The sequence below is a fragment of the Carettochelys insculpta genome, chromosome 3 (genome assembly GCF_033958435.1).
Source record: "Carettochelys insculpta isolate YL-2023 chromosome 3, ASM3395843v1, whole genome shotgun sequence".
Taxonomy (NCBI): Eukaryota; Metazoa; Chordata; order Testudines; family Carettochelyidae; genus Carettochelys; species Carettochelys insculpta.
Window position 1 is genome coordinate 69,428,159 of NC_134139.1, and position 25,488 is coordinate 69,453,646.

General features: G+C 43.1%; 1 protein-coding gene across 1 annotated transcript in view; it reads right to left on the bottom strand.

Annotated features, from left to right (window-relative positions):
* The window catches only part of WDR64 (WD repeat domain 64), a 139,211-nt gene that overhangs the window by 7,687 nt on the left and 106,036 nt on the right, over positions 1-25,488 (bottom strand). The window contains exons 17-25 of the mRNA XM_074988638.1: positions 17,622-17,708; positions 13,889-13,982; positions 12,058-12,094; positions 10,783-10,913; positions 9,605-9,710; positions 4,873-4,934; positions 4,344-4,453; positions 3,360-3,548; positions 1,007-1,106 (exon numbers count right to left, since the gene is read on the bottom strand). Of these exons, the coding sequence (XP_074844739.1) occupies positions 1,007-1,106; positions 3,360-3,548; positions 4,344-4,453; positions 4,873-4,934; positions 9,605-9,710; positions 10,783-10,913; positions 12,058-12,094; positions 13,889-13,982; positions 17,622-17,708 (916 nt within the window). The remainder of the gene's footprint in view (positions 1-1,006; positions 1,107-3,359; positions 3,549-4,343; positions 4,454-4,872; positions 4,935-9,604; positions 9,711-10,782; positions 10,914-12,057; positions 12,095-13,888; positions 13,983-17,621; positions 17,709-25,488) is intronic.

A 25,488-nucleotide genomic window follows, 5' to 3' on the forward strand; every position in this document is an offset into this window, starting at 1 on the left:
ACTGTGAGATAGGCTTCCACAATGCAGTACTGCAGCAGTTGGTGTTTGCCAGTTGAGTGTGGCAGCAATAAGTCAACTTTGTGAGGCGCACGTGGGGAGGTGAGGATAGTCAAAATCGAATGTATAAATTCCAGAATTACATAATCGATATGAATAAATTTGAATTTATCTCATACTGTAGACACAGCCTATGTTATTAGAGTCCATGTACTTGATTGTAGAGATCAAGAGCCTTATTTGATATAATGCCGAATTCCTTCTAGGAACACAATTTGTGCAATAGGGGAAATGTATCTAAAGTGAAATCCATGAGGTTTTCATAAAATGCTGAAGTTGGAGTTTTCTGAACCAGCCAAATCACATTTTTTAAGAAGTCCATAACTAAGTATTATATTTATTCTGGTTGATGATTTATGCAATTGTTTAAGTTTAAGAGAATTCACATCCTAAAATTTAAAAATTCCCTCATTAACTTCTCCCCATATATCTCAGGTTTGAATTCAAGGCTTCCTAGCTTCAGCACACTGGTAGCATCACAGAATTAATGTTAATTCACTGAGGTGCTTACATATGATTTTGAAAGTGCCCGTGCTGACCTCTAGGTACTTACAGACTTTTAAAAACATGCAAATACGCTCTCTCAGACGTATTTACGTGGTCCCCTACAGAATACGCAGGATTATGTCGAGCCTTCTTATCAACAAGACTTTCAGAGATGCCTATTATCAATGTAAATGAAGAAAAAAGCAGTGTGATACGGCCCCTCAGACCTATCCTCTTTTCAAAATTACCAGCCTAAGTAATACAAGTCAGAAGCTCAAATGCACTGGAAGTGTGAAACCATGTGAAGTGAAACCAATCAGAACATTTGCTTGAATCCTTTTGATAATCTCTGTCCTTTGCTACGGAAAAGACCCTATATATTGTTCTGGACCATTTCCAAATGTAAACATCTATTGGAATTTCACATTAAATAGATGCAATCTAATCATGTTTCTACTCCTACCTTAGGAGAAGCTAGGGCTTTGAAAAACTTGAAATCCCGACTCACTTCGAAAGGTCTAGGCTTTTTTGAATGTAAGGATGATTTGGTTAATGATTTCCACCTGTTCACAAGAGACAGAAAGGCAAAATAATGGATGTCTATAAACAGAGAGCAACATGCAGTATCATGCACTCAGTGAGCTGTAATTCATTGTATATCTTTGCAGAACAAAATTTAATGGAGCTGCTTGTAAGTGTCATGAGATGTTGCTTACTTCACACTTCTCCAATACAAGTGAGATTAATTGTCTTTCACTAAGTGCTTGCCATCTTCAGGCTGGTAGATAAGTTTTAATCGATGGATTGCTAGTTATCAAGACTAACCTTACTTTCCATCAAGAACATAGTGACAATATGTCAGATTTTAGGCACATGTAACTGTCTTCTCTGGGGTCACGGCTGCAACTACTGACTGCCAAGGGAGTGGAGGGGAAGGCAGCCTAGGCACATCCCACTCCACCGGGCTACCAGAAGTCTGGCAATAAAGGCTGCCTAAGTTTATGTCTACACTGCTGCAGAAAGTCAACCTACTGTATGCAGCTCCAGGTACTTGAATACCGTAGCTGGACTTGACGTTCCTTAGGTGGAGTTACCAGGTGGGTCTACGCTGCAGGTGTCTTTTTTCACATCCTCGACAAACAAAAGCTTACCAACAAAGGTGCTAGTGTAGACAAACCTAAATGGTTATGGTCATTCATACCAAAGCATTCCCAGTGTTCAAAAGTACTTTGGCAAAGAGACAAGCCTAAAAAGTGGCTGGGATGCTGGATTATGCACTAACCATATTAAGCGTTCGTCATTTCAAAAGTCTTTCAGTAGTTTTTGTCCAACTTAAACTGCTTTCCTTCCTTACTGAACAATACAATCCGGTCACCTACCTCACTTCCAGCCTCGATATTTGATTTCTGCACATGCGACAGCAATTCCTTCAGCCAACACACTGGCATCTGAACCAGAGCTAAAAGTATGAGCTGCTACAGTTTGAGCTAAAGCACTGAAGCTGGGCTGAGACCTAATCAGATATTCCATGGACTGGCACAAAGACCTGTAACATATCTCATATGTAACATTCCTGCCACTTTGAAACTCACAGCTCTGAGTTATACACACATAGGTTGTGTCTTCATGTGCCACTTCTTCCAGAAGCAGCATGCTAATGAGCTATCCGGAAGATGCTAATGAGGCACGGATGCAAATTTTCCACACCTCATTAGCATATTGGCATGTGGTTCGGAAAAAAGGGCTTTCGGAAGGAGGGTTTCTTTCTGGAAGATCCCCACAGGCTGCGCATCTGCATGTGTACTTCAGGTCCAGAAGAGCTTTTTCCAGACTCCAAACCATGTGCCAATATGCTAATGAGGTGCAGAAAATTTGCATCTATGCCTCTTTAGCAGCTTCTGGATAGCTCTTTAGCATGCTGCTTCCGGAAAAAGCGGCATGTGGAGACAAAGCCATAGAGAACACAGGAAAATGCATTTTCACTAGCTTTTCAGAAGGGCTCATCTGTATGTTGAGATCAGGTGTGCAAAAGTTTTATCTTGGAATTACTTGTTTTGAGAAGGTTCTGTCAGCTTGCGGGAGGGAGGAGGGAAACAATTTCCCAAACTTAACAGGGAAGATCATTAAATACATACATTTTGATTGATTTCAGTGATCATCTGATTATTAGAGCACAGAATTAGTTGTTAGAATTCCAGGGCTCCAGTCCTGGTTCTGCTGCTTGCTATATGACTTTGAGCAAGTCACTTAATCATTGTGTCATAGTTTACTCCTCTGTAAAATGGTGTTTGCAAAGTACACTTTCTCAGATGAAAGGTTTCATAAAACTTTGATGTATTTGTTACTAGTCCCCATTATGGCTACAGTTACACTAGTAAGTTTTGCCAGGAAAACCCTAGTTTTGTCAACAAAACTCATTGCGCCTGCACACACAAAATGGGATTTGTCAATAGTATCTTGACAAAACACAGCACTTTTGCCTGCAGCATTCTGCCTCAACACTCTGTCGACAAAAATGCTGTGTGGAGGCTCCAGGGGTCGGGGTTGGGGTTGGGGTTTCTCTCAACAGACAGGGCTACTAGAACAACGGGCAGCCCTGTCTGCTGTGCTTTCAGGTGCCTGTTTTGTTGAGAGAGCAGCCGGACTTCCCAGCTGCTCTGACAACAGAGCAGAGCGCTCTCCGGATTGGCTATTGTGTGTCTGTACTCTGTCGACAGAAGTTTTGTGGGGAAATCTCTTTCAACAGTGACTTCTGTTAACAAAGAGCTGTAGTGTTACTGTAGCCTACACCTGTAAATAAATGTTTATGAGCTTACTTTTCTCTGTCCAGTACTAGAGGATATTCAAACTTCTGCTTCTTTTCCATATACTTGCTGTCTTCTTTGATTATAACAGGAAATTCATTAACATCACAGGGCAAAATCAAATCACTGGATTCTGATAATTCAAACACCCTGCGCTGTCCAAAATAACCAACATAATGACCATTTGTTGCATGCCAGAGCCTAGAGGTGCAGAAGGAGAGATGGAAAGAGTGGTAAATTTATTAGAGTTAAGGTTGAGGGTATCTAGTAAATTAAATAAATTAAGGGTAGAAAAACCTCAGAAGAATTGTCATAATTATATAAAGCCCTCTAAAACTGAGAAACTCAGTGCCAAGGCTAAAATTGGTAAAGTATGGAAGGGAGTTAAGACATTTTAAAACAAGTTAAACTGCTCTGCAGCAAGATGAGACCACCATGACAAATTTTTAGTAGTCAAATTTCCTGAATTTTATTAATTTATTTCAGAAACTTCTTTTGTTAAGTGCAAGCTGTATAATGGGCTCTAATGCATTGTTATTTAACCTGAGATTGTCATGGTTTAATCTGCAAGATACCACACAAAGGGCAAAATGACCTGACATACTAATTTGATGGGCACCTGCACTAAGTTAAAAAACATTTTTTTTTAAAAAAGAGCTTGTTTCCAGAATACTAGGGATTTCCTTTATGTGCTCAGTTTCACACAATTGAAAGAAAATGTTGGCTGTCAATCTCTGCACATTTTGTGAGGCTGGTGCGGCTGAATCTAACCAACAAAAATAGTTCCTGAGGCCTCTGTGGTTGGAGGGCAGGGGAGAAGAAGAGTGGCTGTATTATGTCTAATGTTAAGCTGTGCACATGAAAAACTATTTTTTCCTCTCAAAAACAGATACCTAAAATTATTACAGTTCTAGACGTAAGTCAGGGAAGAAGAAGGGCTCTGGGAAAAGGGAAAGCATCAGCTAAATCAATAATAAATGTTAGCCATGTCTGTACCTGACAGAGCCATCCATGGAGGCTGTCACCACCAGATTTTTCTCCTCCTCATAAAATAAGCTGACTATTTTGGTGGAGTGAGCTCGCCAGTAGAGCTCCTGCTTTATTTGCTGAGGGGAGGCAAGCAAAACAAACATATAAAAAGAAACTCAATTGTCCATATTTCAGTCTGCTGTGCCCTCTTAAAGTAGATACCTCCTTCCCCGTCCTTTTGAAGTAGGCTGTCTCCAGACTTAAAAGCTGTGAGGTTATGATAACGCTGACAACAGGATGACACTATTAAGCTAAATTCACGTCTGGCGTAACTCCACCAATCACAACGGAATTATGGCAGGGACATTTTACTGGTCTTCATGTTGCCTTAGCTTGAAATAGACAATTTAGACCAAAAGTGCAAGGTTTCTCTTTATAGGTGGGAAGAAAGTGAACTGAGCTGATCTCCGGATAGTGAATTGTGATTCCATTTTTCTCCATCTGTCATATACAACCAGTAAATTATTCAGGTGGGGAAATGATTTTTCATTCTCACCTTATTTTTATCTTCTGGATCTTCCAGGAATGAGCCTATATTCCAGCGCATGATGTGGCCCTCTGTGTTTAAAAAATAAAGCCATCATTTCAAAAGAGGTTTGAACCTCTTCGTAAGTGCCCTCTTTTGTTAGATACACTACCAAGTATCCTCAGTAATGACAGGGTAGAAGGAAACCAAGGGTCTGGAGTTTAAAAGTTAGTTTTCAGAATAATGTAAATGTCACTTAATTAATTCATTAATGAATATAAAGGAGAAAATGTTTATCCATATATTACCATACTCATCTCCCACCTATTTATGAAGAATCCATGTTAACAACAAAGTTTTAACAAACAGTTAAATCTATCTAAGAATTTAAGTAATTACAAACACATAAAAACAGTCACCTACTAAACAGACTAACCAACTGCAAAGACCAAACATGAGGGACTTCCTGCAGTCCTTGGCGATAGTTTTGATTTGATCCCACATTAAGTCAGCTGCTTTTACTTTGTCCAGGAAGCTGTGTCCCCATGTTTGTTTCGGATGTCCCTTTTTCCTCTTTCCCTTTGGATTCCATTTAATGCTTGTCTCGTGATACATTCCTCACAGTTCTTAGGATATGGCCTGCTCATCACCATTTTCGCTTCTTGATGTGGACTTCCACTGGCTTCTCGTTTGTTTTGGTCCACAAGGTTTCATTTGGCTTTTTATCATACCACTTTGTCTGGAGAGTACGTCTAAGGCATATAATGACAAACATATGAATTTTCTCAGTGTTGCTCTGGACAACATGCCATTGTCTCCAAGCCATACAACAGCACTGACTTTGACATTGGAAGTGAAAATACATAGTTTGAAAAGCAACAAGGAGTACTGTGGCACTTTGTAGACTAAAGATATTTTGGAGCATAAGCTTTCGTGGGCAAAGACCTGCTTCATCAGGAGCATGCATCTGACAAACTGGGTCTTTGTCCATGAAAGCTTATGCTCCAAAATATCTGTTAGTCTCTAAGGTGCCACAGGACTTCTTGTTGTTTTTGAAGATACAGACTAACTCGGCTACCTCTCTGATACATTGTTTGGTTCTTGCTGAAATGGCTCTTGTACATCAGATTGGTCATAGTATGGCAAAGGCTTTTTGTACCTTTCATATTCTCGCATTGATGTCCTCTTCAGTGCCTGCATTCTTGCAGATTACATTCCCCAAATATACAAACTGGTCAACATCTTGCATAGCTTTTCCTTTGATTGTAATTTTGCTTTCCTGTCTGTTGTTAATGTGCATCAACTTGGTCTTCTTTTGACTGATGTTGAGGACCACTAGTTCAGCTGTTGCTGTAGGGCACCCATCTTCTCTTGCATATGCTCTAGTTTTTCTGCAAGAGGGGTTAAGTCATCTGCAATCTCTAGATCTTTAGGTTTCCTGTTTTGGGTCCATTGGAGTTGCCTTCCAGAGTCAGAATATACTATTTTTGTGACCCAGTCTGGGACAATTAGGAAGAGTAGTGGAGAAAGAAGGCAGCCTTGGTGTACCTGGAATTTTTCTGACAATTTTCCATCATGGATAACTTGGCAGAAATATTCTTCATACAGTTTCTTGATTATGGTAATCAGCTTGCTTTAGACCCCATCATGTTGCGTGATGGTCTGAATGGTCTGCCTGTCCATGCTGTTGAAGGCTTTCATGAAGTCTATGAAGTTGATGTAGAGTGCTGCTTGCCATTTGATGCATTGTTCTACAATAATTCCAAGTGTTACTACCTGGTCTGTGCAAGATCAATCTCTTCTAAAAACCATCTGTTCTTCTCATAGGCTACGTCTACACGTGCACCCAACTTCGAAATAGCTTATTTCGATGTTGAGACATCGAAATAGGCTATTTCGACGAATAACGTCTACACGTCCTCCAGGGCAGGCAACGTCGATGTTCAACTTCGACGTTGCTCAGCCCAACATCGAAATAGGCACAGCGAGGGAACGTCTACACGCCAAAGTAGCACACATCGAAATAAGGGAGCCAGGCACAGCTGCAGACAGGGTCACGGGGCGGACTCAACAGCAAGTCGCTCCCTTAAAGGGCCCCTCCCAGACACACTTTCATTAAACAGCGCAAGATACACAGAGCCAACAACTAGTTGCAGACCCTGTATATGCAGCACGGACCCCCAGCTGCAGCAGCAGCAGCCAGAAGCCCTGGGCTAAGGGCTGCTGCCCACGGTGACCACAGAGCCCCGCAAGGGCTGGAGAGAGAGTATCTCTCAACCCCCCAGCTGATGGCCGCCATGGAGGACCCCGCTCTTTCGATGTTGCGGGACGCGGATCGTCTACACGTCCCTACTTCGATGTTGAACGTCGAAGTAGGGCGCTATTCCCATCCGCTCATGGGGTTAGCGACTTCGACGTCTCGCCGCCTAACGTCGATTTCAACTTCGAAATAGCGCCCAACACGTGTAGACGTGACGGGCGCTATTTCGAAGTTACTGCCGCTACTTCGAAGTAGCGTGCACGTGTAGACGCAGCTCTAGTTTGTGGTGTATGGCATCTTTCATCCAGTCCAGGATGACTCTGGTTAGCACTTTGCTTAGAATAGACAGGAGGGTGATCACCCTCCACTTTTCACACAGTGACAGATCTCCTGATTCAAGGAGTTTCACTAGCAGCCCTTTCATCCACTCCTTTAGGATCTCTTCTGCTGTCCATATCAGATTTAGAAAACTGTGCAGCTGGCCCACTATAGCTGCTCCTCCTTCTTTTAGTATTTCCTGCTGCCTTGACATTATTTAGGTTTCTTATTGCCTCCCAGACTTCCTCTTTTGTAATTGCCCCAGTGTTATATCTAGGGGTTATCTTGCTTCTAGCTGTGGTGGGTTTGTTGGTGTTGGTCTGTTTAACACTTCTTCAAAATGCTCCTTCCATCTGGCTAACTGCTCATCCACTGAGGTAAGCAGCTGACCATCTTTGTTTTTGACCAGTCTGTTTGTTTGTTTTTTTCCTTCCGCTCAAGACTTGAGTTGTATTGCACAGGGTTTTCAAGTCCCCTCATTTAGATGCTGCCTCTGCTTTTTCTGTGATCTTGTTTATGAAATTTCTCTTGTCTCTGAGAAGACTTTTCTTTACTTCCCTGGCAATTTCATGGCATCTGGATGATGCAGCTTGTTTCTGGCCTCTTGTTTTTGCTTGGTGGACTTGTTGTTTTAGTGCCTTCTGTTCTTCAATCATTCTCCATGTCTGAGCTGTGATCCATTTCTTCTGGTTGGTGGGAGATCCCCCTAACACCACATCGCATGTTTCCACTATAGCTTCCTCATTGAGCTGCAGACTACCTCCTCAGTTTGTTCTGTTCCCTCCTCACTTTGAAGTGCCTCAAAGCATTTGTTCAAGATACTCTGGAAGACTTCTGTTGTTTCTTGTATCTTGAGCTTCCCCACATAAAATCTGGTTCTTGTGCTGTGCTGTCATTTTCTTGCTGCAAGTTTCATTTTGAGTTTTTCAACTACTAAGTGGTAGTCGATCTGATGTCTGCTCCATGCCTAGCATATGTATCTTCCAGGGATTTTCACCATCTCCTTCAAACTGCAAAGTGGTTGATTTGGTTTTTTGTACTATTGTATTGCGATACCCAAGTAGCTTTATGGAAATTTGTGTATGGAAAAAGTGTGCCTTCAATTACAAGTTTACTAAGGACACGCATGTCCGCAAAGGGTTCACCATGTTCATTCATCTGGCCTTGACCATGTGTTCCCATTTCTTTTTCACTGCTAGTGTTGTCACATCCCACCTTGGCATTCATATCTCCCAGCAGGATCAGCATATCATGTCTGGGTGTCTTGTCAAGCACTGATTTCAGCTGTGTATATAACTGTTCTCTCTCCTCTTCTTCCACTGCATTAGGTGGAGCATAGCACATTATGACGGTGACCTTCTGGAATCAGGATTCAAATCTGACTCTGATCAGATGCTGTGATACTGGCTCCCACTCTATCAGACTTCTGGCGGGTTTTTTGGACAATAGAAGAGGAAACCCTGCTTCATGGATGTCATCTTCCTTCTTTTTTGACAGAATATAATAAGGTTTCTCCTGATTGCAGCCTAGCACCCCCCAAGGTGGCTTCACAAATGCCCAGGATAGAGAGTTTGTATGCTTGCATTTCATTTGCTGCTTGTGCGCATCTTCCTTGTTTTCTCAATGTTCTGACATTCCACATGCCAATCATCATGCATTTCTTTTGAGGTCAACTATGGGTCGTCAGTATGACAGTATTCTTTCAGGTATGACTGTTGTATGTCATAAGTCGCCGCTGAGGAGCCCTTGGTCTTCCTTGGACTGAGGTGATTTTAATTTTGAACAGTGTAGAGGTTTCCATAACATTTTTTGTAGTTGTTAGCCTGTTGCCCAACACCCAACCTGGAGGACCAGGGAATTGCTTTTTGTCTGGTCTTTCCCTGTCGACCTGTCCAGCTTGGGTGGCCCTACCAGGAGCACTAGGCTCCCACCAGCATGGCTCTGTGGGTCCCTGAGACCTGCAAGTCCCCCACAGCACCAAGGTAGCAATCCCACTGGGCACCATAAAGATGGTCAAAAAACATGAGCGACTTACTTGCGGGTGACATTTTGCATTTTTAGATGACAAACTGGGCAGAGTTTGATTAGTCCCTTCATTGCCATATTCCCAGTATATTTTTACAATAGTCTTTTTCGATCACTACAAAAAGTCAGGAGAACTGTGACTGAGAAGAGGTCACTTACCCTTGGTGGCAGCCAAAAGCATTTTAGCAGAGATATCAGTGCACAGAGCAGTCAGAGGAACTGCAGGATGCTTTGTGAAGGGCAAAACTTCTCTCAGTAAATCTCCCTAAAATAAATAAAAAGTCTATTTTCTCCTAGGGAATTTTATCACGTCAATGTTTTCTGTTGCTTTGATTTTTCTGGTATTAAGTAAACAGCAAACTATATGGCCATGTCTATACTAGCATGATCTGTTGGCTGATGTTTCTGTCAGAAGATATCTTCCAACAAAACTTCTGTCAATAGATTGCAGTCAGACTGTCAAACAGATGGAAAGAGCAATCCGCTCTGTTGACAGAGAGCAGCTGGACTGCCCAGGTGCTCTCTCAACAAAATGGCCAACTGAAAGCACAGCAGACAGGGCTGCGTGGTGTTCCGGAAGCCCTGTGTGTCGATAGAAGGCCCCCTGGAATGTCCAGACTGCTGCCGGGGTGTTCTTGCCTCATGGAGGAGCAGCAGAATGTTGTCGACAGAAGTGCTGTGTTCTGCTGATTTACTGTCAATAGAATGCCTTGGGAATGTGGATGCTCTGTGGCCTTTGTGGACAAAACAGTCTAGTGTAGACATAGCTTAGGAGTCAAATTTTATACCAATAATATACACTGAGCTGCTGAATTATACCCGAAGTATCACAATTAATTAAAAACGCCAAAATCCCTAAAATCTTTTTATGATGTATCTTAATTTAGCCATCAAGGATTAAACTCTTCCCTGTTTTGTAACTCCCAGACATCAACCAGATTGTATACCATGCAAGTTGTATCCAACCTTTTACTCATTTACACAGGCTCATGGCCCATTATTGCTACATTATTTTTCATAGAACGTCAGTTAACAGAGCAGATTTCCTCATCGTGCTGTCTCATAAGGCAGAGGAGGTGGCTAAAGAATGGCCTGCAAGGGAATACCATACCTTTTCAGTTGGTTGTTGCTACAGTTATTTTAAGCCATGACTTTTCTCCTGTTCCGCTTGATCCTTCATCTCTTAAACCAGCACTAAACTGTGTTCCTAGCAATAATGATCATTAGGAAACAATCCTATGATGTTAGGTGAGAGCAGGATGCAGATGATGCAGAGTGTTTTCCTCTCTTTCCCCAAAACCCCATCCCCATCCCATAATACAACTGAATAAGATTACCCCAATAGTCCATAGATAGACACAGCCATTTGCATGAGCAGAAGCCAATATTGGAGAACAAGTGCGTCCAGAGGCTGATTTTTTGGTGTCAAAGGGTTGCATGTCCTTCTCCGCAGTGGTCTCTTCCCCTGCTGTTTTGGAACATAATTAACTCCATTATCTTCTTGCCATAGTTTTCAAAGTGCTTTCTTTGAACACAAAACAATGGCACAATGCTAAGGAAAACACGAACTTGGACAAAAAAAAAAGGTCACGATAAAAAGGCCCCTTTGAAAATATTTCATGAATACTGGCAAGTAGCCATTGGGAGAAGTTGGCAATACATAATTTTGGAAATATTCTCATGACACATCTTGTGCCAAATTGCACCATTCCAGCATAGAAGCAAACAGCTTTTTTCCGTGACTCAAGATCTGATTTTAGAGAGGTTGCGTGTGCTTCCCTTGTTTGCTGCACAGAAGTGTTCTGCTGCACCTCCGACTGTGGGGCTAGGACAGGGATATATGACCAAGGGACTTGTGAACATGCAGATTTGCTGGCTAGAGTCTTCCAAGGAAGAAAAGCTACATGGATGTAGCAGCAGCCACTAGTTCAGCCCTGAGGTTGCAGATGTAACCCAGGGAGTGGAGCTGCAGATATTCTTCAGCCAGAGAGAAAGAGTTCCATACTTCTCTAAACCATCAGCAATCCCTACGCAATGCCTGTCTCTTTCCCAAACACTGGATAATTTGGCCTTCTTTATTTTCCCCTTTGGTTTTTATTTCTAAAGTTATGCGTGAACCAAAATCTTTATTTTAAGGGTTTATTTCCTTTTACTTCTACCTCACTAGCTCAAATGTGACCTGTGGCCTATGTGAAATGATGCAGTATCAGTACTGTTGACAGATGTGTAGCAGAGCCATCAATAGTGATTGTAACCAAATTGTGGTTTCAACATCAATTATTCCATTCTATTTGGATGCTGGTGCAATTCATGCTTGGCCTGCAATTGCAAACAATTTGCTGCCCAGATTTAGTGAAAGACTCCTCACTGTCTCATCTGCATGCTGCTGCTATTTCAGCCCCCATCTCTTCCCCTCATCTCTCAATATCTGCCATAGCTACCTTCCATGCACACTGAACACCAACACTGATTAAACAAGTCCCTGTAGAACTTCACACAAGTGTATGAGCAGTTGGGATTTCTATATGCTTTAGGCTGATACCTTCACAAATCCCCTCTCCTCTCCAACCATCTAAGAAATCTTTGAGCATAAAGAGCAACACATTCCATACCTACTGTTGGAGAGTCTTCTGCATTGTTTACATCTTCCTACAAACAAGACATGTAATAGAAACTGAGTCAGAATATTAAAAGTGCTGAACATACACACAATCCCGGACCCTAACATGCCTGGAGAAAGAGTTCTCCAGGCTGCCATTGTTTAAATATTGATTAATTCCTTGAGATGCTCATGTGGAAATTTTTATTATATTCTCCCAGCTTCCAAGGAGGTCTGGGCTGGGATAATGAGGTCACATCTGTACTGTAGGAAAATAATATTTTTGAAATCTACCATGTGGACTTCAGCATATGGATAAGATTATTTTCATGAGAAATAATATGGTGATTTTGTGGCAGTTTTGTCCATCCCTTTCTGGCCAGAAGAATGGAGCCAGAATTGCAGAGCCTGCAAGGAAGAGGTGCGTTGTGGAAGAAAGTGGGGAGAAATTCTCATGTGGGAATGTAGATGCTGTAAAGAGTTTTCTGCTGTCTCATAAGTAGTGTGGGGTGCTTCGGGGTTATAGAAGAAGAGAAGCTTCCTTAGTCTACTACATACTTGCTAGCCTGTGCATCTTCACATGGTTATTCCTCAGGACACATTTTATAACTACAACCTATTGTCATATATCTATTTTTAGTGGCTTTACTCAAGTACAGATCAAAATTACGCATATACCAATTTGGGAATTTTAAAACATATATGCTGTTATAGCCTTACAATACACAGTAAATTAATCAGTCATAAACAGTATAAACAATGTAACCTTATAGTTTTGTAGGCAATAAGTTAGTCAAAATGAATGTATGTTGTGATACTAATTACCAACATGATGTAGGCCTTAGGTCTGAGCACCAGGCTGTCTTATCATCTTAGCTCCAGCTCTGTGTAATGTTGGTGTATTCCAGTGTTAAATTGTAATGCATAGTGATGACAGTAGTAGAAAGAAACTCTGTTACTCTTCATTCCATGCTGCAATTATGCAAATGTAGTATCAGTGGGAATGAGAGAAAGAATGCTTTTAGAGAGACAGGCGTGAAGGCCACTGCATACCCAAATGACCAGAGGTGGGGGTTGAAGACTCAGGGGCACCAAATAGCTACAAAGTCTGGACAGGGAAGACTGGACTTGCGCAGATTGATGAACCTCAAAGTTAGGGACAAGCACACCTTGATAGTGAATTTATAACAACTTTCCCAGAAAACACCACCCAGGAGGGGTCGTTAGCATACTGATATCAGGTAACTGCAAGACCAGCTTTATGTTGAAGAAGAACTGATTGTGATGCTGAGTGACTGATTAAGGTCTGATAGAGCAAAATGCATAGACTTGCATGGACGAAAATCCCTATAAAGGATGGGGTAGTCTTATATTATTCTTTGAGTTCCATCCTGCTAAGTCTTGGAGTGCCAGACTGGAATGAGAGACCCCCACTTTTCCTCCTCACACCTGACGTATCTGATCAGTAAGTCAGGATGAGCAACAGACTGGTAATTATAAAATCTGCTGGGTGTGTGCGTGTGTGTAAAAGCACATGCTGTTTTGCTATATTATCAATAAATGTGGCATGTTGCCTTATCCCCATGAAAAAGACCCCATGTACTACTTTTAAGCATAACACTGTGTTGAGAAAAACAGAGCTTGAGAATCCCAATTTTCTCATTTTATGCCCTCTACCATTTCTCTTTCAAAGCAGGAAAGTGAGAAGCATCCTACAAGACATTTGATACCAGTCACTCTACATAGCAAGCACATTGATCTTGGCAAAACACTGGCTTCTGTTACTTTTAGTTGCTATATAGAAATTTAGCTGGGACAAAATGAAAACCAACCAGCCAACCTACCTTGTTTAGGCTCATATGGCTGCCTTCTGCACCCTGTGTGAAAGTCATATCACTCACAAGGGATGAAATAGTGGAGATGGAGTGGCTAAAGCTCCTGCATGGGGGAAAAAATCCAGATGGTACTTAATAAAATATGGATGACTACTGACAGTCTCAGAGATTATGTTGGAGATCTATAGTTAACATTAGCGAATACCACCAAAGCTGGGGAGGGGGAGCAGCTTAAACAGTGACATAAGTACGTGAACAAGATCTGCAAAGTTCTGAATTAAACACATTTCAAGCCAGACTCTACACTGATTTTCATCCTATGGAACAGTCTCAAGATCAGCGAGAGGGCAGTCAGCTAAGGTAAAGGAGAGAGGTGCTCCTTGTTTCTTGCAGTTTGTCTGTACAGGGGAGCGGACATTCCACTTAATACAAAGTTAAGTGCATAAAACTACATGCAAGCGACACTACAGGCTAAGAGTATGCAGTAGGTTGGTGGTGATGAAAGACAGCCACCCTCTCCTGGAGGCACTGTTCATTGTGTTTGTGACTGCTAGAGATGCCTCCCGTACCTGTGGTCACTGACACACCATTTCTGTAGGGGTTGCTTGTCCTCCCTCATTCAGTGGTGGATTAGCCGCTGAACCAATGGGGCCCAGGCCCCAGGGCCCTGAGGAGCTGGAAAAATGGCTACCCCTAAATCCTGACTTGGTCCTGCTGGGGAGCAGGGGCAGGACACAGAGTCTCACCCTGCTCTGCCCATCTAATACTCATACCAAGCAGTGGGGTCCAGGCGCAAGGTATGGCACACTCCTGCCAGAACACAAGGGCTTACCCTCCCTGTCTTTGGCAGGAGAGGCAGGCAGGCAGGCACTCCACAGAAGGGGATGGAGGGAACTGCAGGTGGAAGATGTGGGGAGAGGGGTCCCAAATTGCTCTGGCCCAGGGCCCCAAAAATTGTAATCTGCCTCTGCTCATCTTGGCTCAGTTTCACCAGCATGCCCGGGGTGAAGGCCAGTAGCTGGGGCTGTGCCCCTAATCCTTCCCTGCACTTTTTGGAATTACAAGCACAATTGGGGTATCCACTGGTGATGGTGCACAAAGAGCACAAATATATAGCAGGACTCTACATACAGATGAAAGGGGCTAAGCAGCAATTTCTTTGCTGCTACTACTACTCTCGGCTAGGCACCCCCTCTGAGAGCCTGTCTCTCCTGTGTTCTGGGGACTCTCCCTCGGCTCAGCCTAAGCAGCATGAAGGAAGAAGCTGATTGACTTGCATGCAAAAAGGGCAAGAGCCTGGTGGTATGTGGGGAAAGGAAGAGACTGAAGATGGCTGGGAAAGCAGACTGGGAGCTGGTCAGAATAGGGAATGTGAGCAGAGGAAGAGAGAGGTTAGGAAAGCAGAGGAGAATGGGGAGGAGAGCAGGACTGAGAAGAGGAGAGCAAAGGGGTGAAACTAGGACTAGCTGGGCAGAGTCATTGTGATGATGCATCAGGGATAGGAAGAGGAGCCTGGAAGAAGAGAGGACAGGGCAGAAAGGAGAACATTTGTGGGGAATAGGCAGAAGAATCTGTGCCCACAGCCTGGAATGGAACCTAAGGTCCTGAGTCTCACCATGCCTCTGGTGTCAGCAAATATCTATGAACCCACTAAAAATGTCCCATCTCTCTCTAGTGTGAATCCACACAGCAGATGACAAAGTCTTTCTATTATCAATTACTCCATTAGCTCAAGTGGCAATGGTCTGGGCTGTGGATCTAGCACTCCCCGCCCCTCGCCAGAGAACACTGTCAAGGTTGCAAGAGCAACACTCAAACATTAAAAAATGAGGATGCCGTACAACCTTAGCTCAGCTCCCCTGAGCTTATGCATTGATAAAGCCATCTAATTACAAAAGCAACTGCTATTCCCCCACTGCCGCAGAGACATTTCTTCTTCATTCAGTGCAATGGATGGACTTGTCCTGGGAGCAAATCTGGGTTGTGTAATGAGGGAGACTGTTACAAGAAGATCTGGTGGTTTAGGCAGATGATTTCAGCTTAAAGAACTGGATTCCGTCCCTGCCTGTGTCATAAGATTCCTGTGCAATGCTGGACAAGTCTCTTGAACACTTCACAGGTGGTCTCTTATTGAGTGTTCCTAAGTTTTTGGATGCCCGATTTGAGAATGTAGAGTATAATCTTCAGAAGTAGGGAGCACTCACAGTTGCAGGTCATCTGAACACATATTAATGCTAAGGACTCTGAAAAAGTAGTTGTCTCAGATTCAACATCCAAAATTAGTGGATACTTTTGTGGATACTTATACTTCGGTATAAGAATTCTCTAACTGAAAAATTGGAGAATTTCACAGGGATGTTATGAAGATAAATGAATGTCTGAAGCATTCAGATACTATAGCACTACTAAAAAGTTCATGAAGATATCAATAATTCTGTCTTCACACCAGTATTTGATAGTGTTCAGTAAATAAGGCCACACTTCAAGCAATGGGGATACAACAAAAGAGTAAATCCATCCATTCATCCTGTGCACTGGAGGATACAGGGATCCTGAACAGCAAACCATATGTGATCATGCAATTAAAGACTATTGTAATGCGTATGCACAAGGGGCTTCCTTAAACCAGGTGTTTCCTAACTTTTGAGTGTTTGACTTTGCTAGCTTGGAAAATATGCTTTTAATGAATGGGGGAGGGTTGTATGTGTAATAGGTAATAAGTGTCCATTTAATCAGATACAGTAACAGAAAATAAACCCTGTATGAAACATGTATGAATCAATTTCATTGCAAGATACTCACCTTCCAATAATGGCAGAATATTTCCTGACATTAAAAACTGCAAACTCTGAAACACAGTAACTGCATATAATTTAATTTACTAGGTTCTCTCTGAAAAGTGACAAATCTGATCACTAAGTTTTAATATTGAAAGCCTGATTAACATTATTAAGTGGTTATGGCACATTGAGGTGTAAGTGTATAGGCCACTTTAAGGATTTATAATGACATAAGGCCAAAAACCACCCTACAGATTCAAGAGGAGCATCAAGCTGTTTAATTCCTAAACTTTTTAACACTACATCAATATTTAATCCACCTTAAGTTCTTAAGAATACCAGGTGCTATGAACGTACATTGGAAAATGCGCACTTGTGACAATGCACACATACTCAGCCCTCTGCTTTAAATACATGGGCTTTGTAAATGAGCATCTATCCTAAATACATGAATTCCTAGTTGGATTTTGAGGAATATTGGCCTGCCACTACAACTGTTTGTCGAGAGCTGATATTGACTTGAAGGTTGTATAAATCACAGTAAAAGCAGCCCTTGCTCCAAAGAACTTATAGTCTGCAAAACAGATTTAAAAAAAGAGAACAACCACTGAAAAAACCCTAACAGGAGGAATTTATTTGATATTTTAAATAGGTTTTTGATATTTTAATTTCTCATGGAGCAGAAGTAAGGCATAGGTTGCTTCTGAAAGAAGATGGGTGGGACTTAATGGAGCAGTATAGAAAGGACAGCTTACATGTAAGGAGAAACATGTAAGGAGACGAGACACTGAGGAAGGAATCGGAAAGCTAAGCATTCACTTGGATCTGTATCCTGATTAATCAAATGCAATGACCTCAGCCCAATTCAGCTCTATGTTATCCTGCTGTAAAAAAAGAGGTGGAAAAATTATTCCATCTTAACAGAGCAAAAATTCATAATGCAGTACATGCAATCCAGTTACCTGGAAGAGAGAGCACTCCGGAAAAGGAAAAGCACAGCATTGACTCCAGATACTTGAGCACTTTGACCAGCTTGACAAGTTTTACACCTGGAAATAAAATATTTGTATGGGATTTGTTACACTTCAACATCTAACATATTTATTACAGTACAGTGTTCTTAGGTAAAATTATAGACTAAAATGCTTAAATACTTAAGAATTAAAACAACTTGTGTTTCCTGGGGCTCACATGACATGTAAATAGTCACATATAATTTTCCAATGTCAGTTTACCATTCACGAATTATGCTGGCTTGACATCTTTAGTAAAGACTGCACTTTTTTGTATACTGTGCCAATATAAGCATCCCCACCAGGGACTGAACTAGCAGCCTATAAACTGATGGAATAGTTCAACAGAAAACTTTGTGTCAGATGCTGAGTTTGGGGAACTCAAACTTGATGATGGGATTTGTTTTTTATTTCTGCTGAAGCATTCCATCACTTTATAGGCTGCTAGTTTAGTTCACGCTGCATTATGGGATTTTGCGCCAGTGTCTTGTGGGAAAAAGTTGCCGCAAGTGGTTTTAGGTTTTGGATGCCATCATCCCACAATGCATTTCCCTCATTTCCTGTTGCCCGCTGAAAACAAATGGTATTTTCATGCAGTTTTTATATTAACTGCCAGCTGCCATTACAAACACTAATATGGATATCCGGTTGCTTCAAAGTTTGATGCAGTGTTTTGTACTCAGTTTCCACACTGTGATGCAGTATCTTCTGAACATACTGCCCATGCAACATGAGCTCATTGCTGCTGAGGGCACTGACGGACATAAATATCTGCAGAGTAGAACCATGCGGTTACTAGAACCACTGAAAGCACTGTACACTGTGGACCTCAGGTTCTGGAGATGTGAAACAAGCTCAGAGTGGTGGGATTGCATCATTTTGCAGTCATGGGATGATCAGAAGTGGCTGCAAAATTTCTGCACGTGTAAGGCCACTTTCAAGGAACTTTGTGAAGTCCTCTCTCCTGCTTTGAAGCATAGCAATATCAGAATGAGACCTGCTTTGACAGTTGAGAAGTATGTGGCAATTGCTCTGACGAAGTTTGCAACACCAGACAACTTCTGTGGGTCAGTGAGAAATCAATTTGGACTGGACAAATCTGTAGTGGGGGCTGTTGTCATCCATGTAGCCAAGGTGATCAATAAATTGCTTCTGTGAAAGACAGTGACTCTGGGGAATGTGCAAGAGATAGTGGATGGATTTGCTGCCATGGGGTTCCTTATCTGCAGTGGATAGACACCAGACCACCAGGACCTCGAAGTAACCGCAAGGAGTGCTTCTCCATAGTGTTGCAGGCTTTGGTGAATCATAAAGGTAATTTCACTGACATTAACATGGGGTGGTTGGGACTGGAGCATGACTCACAAACCTTTAGGAATTCTCATCTGTTTACAAGCCTCCTGAGTGGAACTTTCTTCCCAAACCAGAAAATTAACATTGAGGGTGTGGAAAATGCCCATAGTGATTTTGGGTAACCCTGCTGAACCCTTGTTCCCTTCGCTCATGAAGCCATACACAGGAACTCTGGACTCCAGTAAGGAGGTATTTAACCACAGGCTGAGCAGGTACAGAATGGAGGTAGAATGTGCCTTTGGCCATTTAAAAGTCAGGTTCAGGTGCCTTCTGACCTGCTTGGACCTCAATGAAGAAAACACTACCCTTGTCATTGGGGCCTGCTGTATTTTTCATATTTGCAAGTGGAGGGGGGAAAGTTTCATGCCTGCACGGGGAGCCAGGCAAAGATCCTGAAAAGAAATTATCAGCAGCCAACCCTAGCGGAAAACAAGAAATCCCAGAAAGAATCATTGGAAATCAGGGATGCCTTGAAAACCAAGTTTGTGAATGAACATGAGGGACATTAACTCGCATCCCACCCACCCACCCATGCTGTTTCCTTGCCTTTTATGAAATCCACCTCCAATCATGAGACAACCATCACCACCCACCCCACCGCAAAGCATGTTAATCAATAACTGCAATTCTTTATGTTTTTATTTAGGGGGCCCTAATGGCGGAGTGGTGCCTATAGGGACAAAGAAAGGATAATTAGGTCATGGTTAGTCACCAAAGGTTGACCTTCTGGTGGGTGGTGATTTTGGAGGACTATGTTGCAGGGCTGTCCATGGCCTTCTCTCTCCTTGTTCTGGGTCCTCAGTGAGAGGAGGGAGCAGAATGTGTGGAGGGAGGTGGTATGGAAGGAGGGCAATATAGAGCCAGGAGCAGGGGAGTGGACTGACTGGGTTGAGGGAGGTCTAAAATTATGGTGACTGGAATGGCTGGGTGATGCAGTGCCCTGTCCAGGGGAGGAGAATGAATGTAGTAAGAGTGGCATGTAACAGTAGTGCCTGGAGTGGCCTGGAGATGCTGTGCCTCTAAAAGGTGAAGGTAATATGTTTGGATAGGGTGGCACGTAATGGGGCATGTGCTGGAGGCAGGGTGCAGAGTTCACTGACTTTGTTTTCTCAAGCATAGCTTCAATTAAGGCAGAGGTCACTGATTTTGGTTTCTCAATCAGTGACTCAATCAATTCTGTCTGCCTGTTCATTATGGACATGAATGAGGCATGAATTTGTACGTGACAGTCCATTATGTTTTTCCTCCAGTCACTCAGCTCTCCCTTTTCCTTTGTTATTACATCAAAAAAAGTATCTGACATTTCAGTCCAGGACTACTTCCTCCTCACATTTGAGGCAACCTCTTATGGGTGGGACTGGGGACTGTCTGTCATCTAGAAAGATCAGGTCCTGATAAAATAAATGTAGAAATATTAATGGCATTGTCAATATCAACATTGTTGCCTTTACTTGGAACAATGACCATACTGACAAAAAGAATGGCTGTCTGTCTCTATGGAAGAATGTATTGCAACTACAAAGTCACTCTGGTGAATCATAAGACTGAAGAATGCATGATTCCATGCAGAATTATTTCAGTTTTTTGCAGCTAAATTTTACCTTCAACACCATGGTAAGCTACCTTCAATTCATGGGGAAAACAGTCTTAAAGCAATGCTGCTCTGGCTGCAGTGTATCCCGGGGACACCAGCCAAGGTGGGAGTGGGTGGCTGCATCATGGCGTTTGTAAAGTGGCACCTGGATTTGAAACCAGCTGCTCCAGGATTTAAAAAAAAAATTGTTAAAAGCCACTCTTTGTGCACATGTGAACCAGGGGAGGGTCCAATCACCCACCAGACTGGGGTGTGTGGGCTGCCTGGAGTGTGTGTTGCTTAAAGTAGTGCCTGTATTTTAAAGCAGCTGCTCCAGGAGTTAAAAATCATTAAAAGTTACTGAAGGCGCGCACATGAACCAAGGGAGTGTCTGATTGGCTAATGGCCCGAGGGGATGGGGGAGCTGCCATGCCTCCAATAAGTCACTGGCCTAGAGGGGATGGGGGTTTCCTGGAGTGCATGCTGCCTAAAGCAGTGCCTGGATTTTAAATCAGCTCCTCCAGGAGCTGCATGAATTTTGCAGTGCAGTGACTCATGAAACTTCCCATGCATTCTAGGCTGCCAAATGAGACATCAGCCTCATCAGAATAACAACAATAATAATTGTTCCTCCCCCCCACACTCATGCATCCGATGAAACAGGTCTTTGCCCATGAAAGCTTATGGTCCAAAATATCTGTTAGTCTATAATGTGCCACAGGACTTCTTGTTGTTCTCGAAGATACAGACTAACACGGTTCTCTCTCTGATACCTAACCATAATAATAAAAGGATAAGGAAAGATTTCTCATTCTGTCTGGGTACAATGTTGGAAAATTTGCAAGCATGCTCTGTGGGTCCAGGCTTCCAGATCACTTACTGGTAACTTGGCACAGTAAGGTGTCTTACTGTAAAGCAAGAACAAATCAGGTCTCCCCAAAAATCTTGTGAGGTGAATCCAAGAGTGCCTGTCTAAGACCTCCAGGTTTTTGTCCAGACAGGATCAGTGTCCCATTACCAGAAACATTAACAAGCTGTTCTAAGGAAAACGGTCATAGATCCTCTGCCCCACAACTGCAACATACTTTGATCAGTAGAAAAAAACATGCTTACCAGAAGTGACCTCTTCAGGATCTAGGTTTGCCTCCAAAGCTGCTTCCGGAGTTAAGGGGACAGGCTTCAATTCAAGAAACAGCTCCTGCCTTCCAAGCTCTGCTTCTGAGCTCTAATAGGCTCCACTGTTGTCCATCTGTTCCACATCAGGACATACTTCCTCATCCCCTGAAGGATCACTCTGTAAGGAGGTGTCTGTCTTCTGGGGAAGAGGTTGGATCTTCTCCAGAATAGCATGAAGCTCATTGAAGTATCTGCGTTTCTGGGGAGATACCCCATTGGCTTGCTTGCATTTCTGGTAGCTCTGCCTCAGCTCCTTGATCTCCACACTGCACTGCTGACCCTCTTTGTTGTACACTTTCTCAATCATGTCTTGCAATGTTTTAGCATAAATGGCAGCATTCCTTTTGCTGTGTTTGAGCTAGAGAAAGATAGCTTCTTCCCCCAACACTGAAATGAGGTCCAAGATCTCCTGATGGCTCCATGTTGGGGCCCTTTTGCGATCCTGGGAACTCATGGCTACAGGGTGTGTTAGTTGTGCTGCAGAGATGTGATCCACACATCTGTTCACCATGCTGGCCAGAGAGGAAAGGAATCTAATCAAAATTTCGAGGCTAATGACCACTGCTTCCTGCCACCTACTTCCAGCTCCCCTTGAGTACAGCGGTGGTGGAGTGATGACCAGAAAGGACACCTGGGGCATAGTGGGACAGTTTTGGAGACTAATACAATCAATTTTAATAACGCTGCCATCTGTACTTGTATAGTTTGACATTGTAAATTTGACTTTCCCGTTACTCCCAGTGAAATCAGGAGTATAAAAGTTGGTGTTAGAGTCCCTTAAAATCAACCTATAGAGTACTGGTGTGCAGATGAATAGTTTATAAAATTGACCCTAAACCCTTCAATTCCACTTAATCACCTACTGTAGACCAGGCCTACGAGATCTCTCCCATGCCAGGAGTGCGGGGGGGAGGTGTGTGCAGAACTGTATAGCTGTGTCTACACGTGCACGCTACTTCGAAGTAGCGGCACTAACTTCGAAATAGTGCCCGTCGCGGCTACATGCGTCGGGCACTATTTCGAAGTTAACTTCGACGTTAGGCGGTGAGACGTCGAAGTCGCTAACCTCACGAGGGGATCGGAATAGCGCCCTATTTCAACATTCAACGTTGAAGTAGGGACTGTGTAGATGATCCGCGTCCCGCAACGTCGAAATTGCTGGGTCCTCCATGGCGGCCATCAGCTGGGGGGTTGAGAGATGCTCTCTCTCCAGCCCCTGCGGGGCTCTATGGTCACTGTGGGCAGCAGCCCTTAGCCCAGGGCTTCTGGCTGCTGCTGCCGCAGCTGGGGATCCATGCTGCATGCACAGGGTCTGCAACCAGTTGTCGGCTCTGTGGATCTTGTGTTGTTTAGTGCAACTGTGTCTGGGAGGGGCCCTTTAAGGGAGCGGCTTGCTGTTGAGTCCGCCCTGTGACCCTGTCTGCAGCTGTGCCTGGCACCCTTATTTCGATGTGTGCTACTTTGGCGTGTAGACGTACCCTCGCAGCGCCTATTTCGATGTGGTGCCGCGCAACGTCGAAGTTGAACATCGACGTTGCCAGCCCTGGAGGACGTGTAGACGTTATTCATCGAAATAGCCTATTTCGATGTTGCTACATCGAAATAAGCTATTTCGATGTTGGCTTCACGTGTAGACGTAGCCTATGTAATATTTTATTCCCCTTTTCCTTTTCCCCTCACCCTTTTTTTAAGGGAAAAAGTGAAGGGAGGAAAAAGTGGAATTTCTCCCACAATTTGAAAAACATAATACTTTGTTGACATTTTGATGCTCAAATGTTGTCCAAAAGAGAACCTGATTAAACTGAAAATTATGGTCACTGTACTCCCATTTTTATGTAAAGCATTTTTCATGTTAGTAAATGTGACCAATTTTAATAGCTTCTTCTAAGCCTGAGCACAGTTTTCAAGGTAAGTACTTCAAAGCTTATTAAATGAGGTTACTAGAAGTGGGCAAAATTGTTTTGTGGTATGTGACACTACCTAGCAGAAAATTAGATATGGGTTGCTACACAGTCAGGATCACTTTAGCATCTTGCCAACCCTGGATGGGGTAAGATATGGGAAGGTGCACAACAACATTGGTTGAGGGAGTTTCTCAGTGTCTTTGGATTGTCCCCTCCCCTCAACCCATAGCTTTATCAGGGTTTCTGGAGGCTCTACAGGTGATGACAGTGATATTTCTAAAGACAACTTTTTGGAGTGGTTAATTAGGGAAGAAAGTGTTTTGAAGGCATTAGCTTTGACAAGCTTGGGCACAAAAATTTAGAAATATCTGAGAACATGATATGGTAAGATATGGGAAGGTGCACAACAACATTGGTTGAGGGTGTTAAGAATCAGCAGGAGAATCACCAAAAGATGAAGGTAAAACACACATGGAATCTAACACAGGTACCATATTAGTAGTTCTGGGAACCAGCATGAAGGTCAGAAATCAGGCCAGGAGCCACTCAGATTTAAGAGTTCTCCTAACAAAGCAATATAGTGGCAACATATCAATACTGTAGTAATCCATACAGCATTCTCTTCTTTCAACCCCAGATCACTGAAGTCTGGAGGAATTCATTCATGGATTCTCTTCCAGAAGAAACTGGGGGAGTTCCAACCATTCCCACTATCTGTTCAGTTATATCAATCCACACTTGGCACGTTCATGCAAAAAAGTTTGGTCTTCCTTTACCATATTTTCTAGAGATGAGAGGTGCTTCTACCTCTCCACTTCTGTCATTTTCAAAGGACAGCTTGCTGGCTTTGTCCTAGTTGGAGTTTTTGAGAAGGTGGGCTGCTATCTCCTTGCTTCTTTGTATGGCATGATGGTGTACATGAACACCACACCAATAAGCAAGGGGTTGAAATGTTGCAAAGCATGCATGGATTCGACGAAGAGCTCAAAAGAAGAACAGACCAGGTCAATAGGTTGGGGTAGGCACTGGAAGTCAAGTGACCTGGGAAGCAGCACTAAAAGATGTCCTATTGCCTAAGGACTCTGGTGGTGGTGTCTTCACCAAACCCACAGAGAAGGGGCTCATGGTAGTCAAGTCTGAAGGTGTACCTTTCATTTCAGTTGTTTGTTATCTTCTCTTTAGGTGCTTGGAAAGAGGGCACTCTTCGGAATGACTTGGGGAAGAAGCAGCATTGGACTTTTGGGCATAAAACTTCACTATCAGCTGCTGGACTCTGCACTGGGAACTGGTGGAAAGGGTGGGCTTAGGTTTCCATGCCAACTCTCAGGTAGAGCAGGAGGCAGAAAGCATACCCTTGATACGGTGACTGTAGGTGAGAGAAGGATCTGAAGTCAGAAGGCTCAGTTCCTTAGACCTTGTTGCAGAGAGGGTCTGAAGCCCCCTACCTGGCTATAGGACTATGCTTTTCTGGACTTTTTATATATCCCTGACCACCAATGGGCAGTAGCAGCTGTTGGCAGGTTATACGAGGAAAAGAGGAAAGGCTATGGTCAGGCCCAGATATCTAGGGGACCCCATGATGAGTGAATTTCCTCACACTGCATGTGGCATTACCACTTGCTTTCCAAAATTTGGAGTTAAGGGATCTACCAGGGATGGTCAACCAGACTCCCTATTCTTCTTCGAGAACAGAATAAAGAAATGCTCCAGGAAGTCATGCCATGGCCACTACTTCTGGGCCTTTAAAATGAGACAGAGTACACCATATTTTAATTAATTTCCCATCCTGAGGCAAGAAGCAGTGACCTCA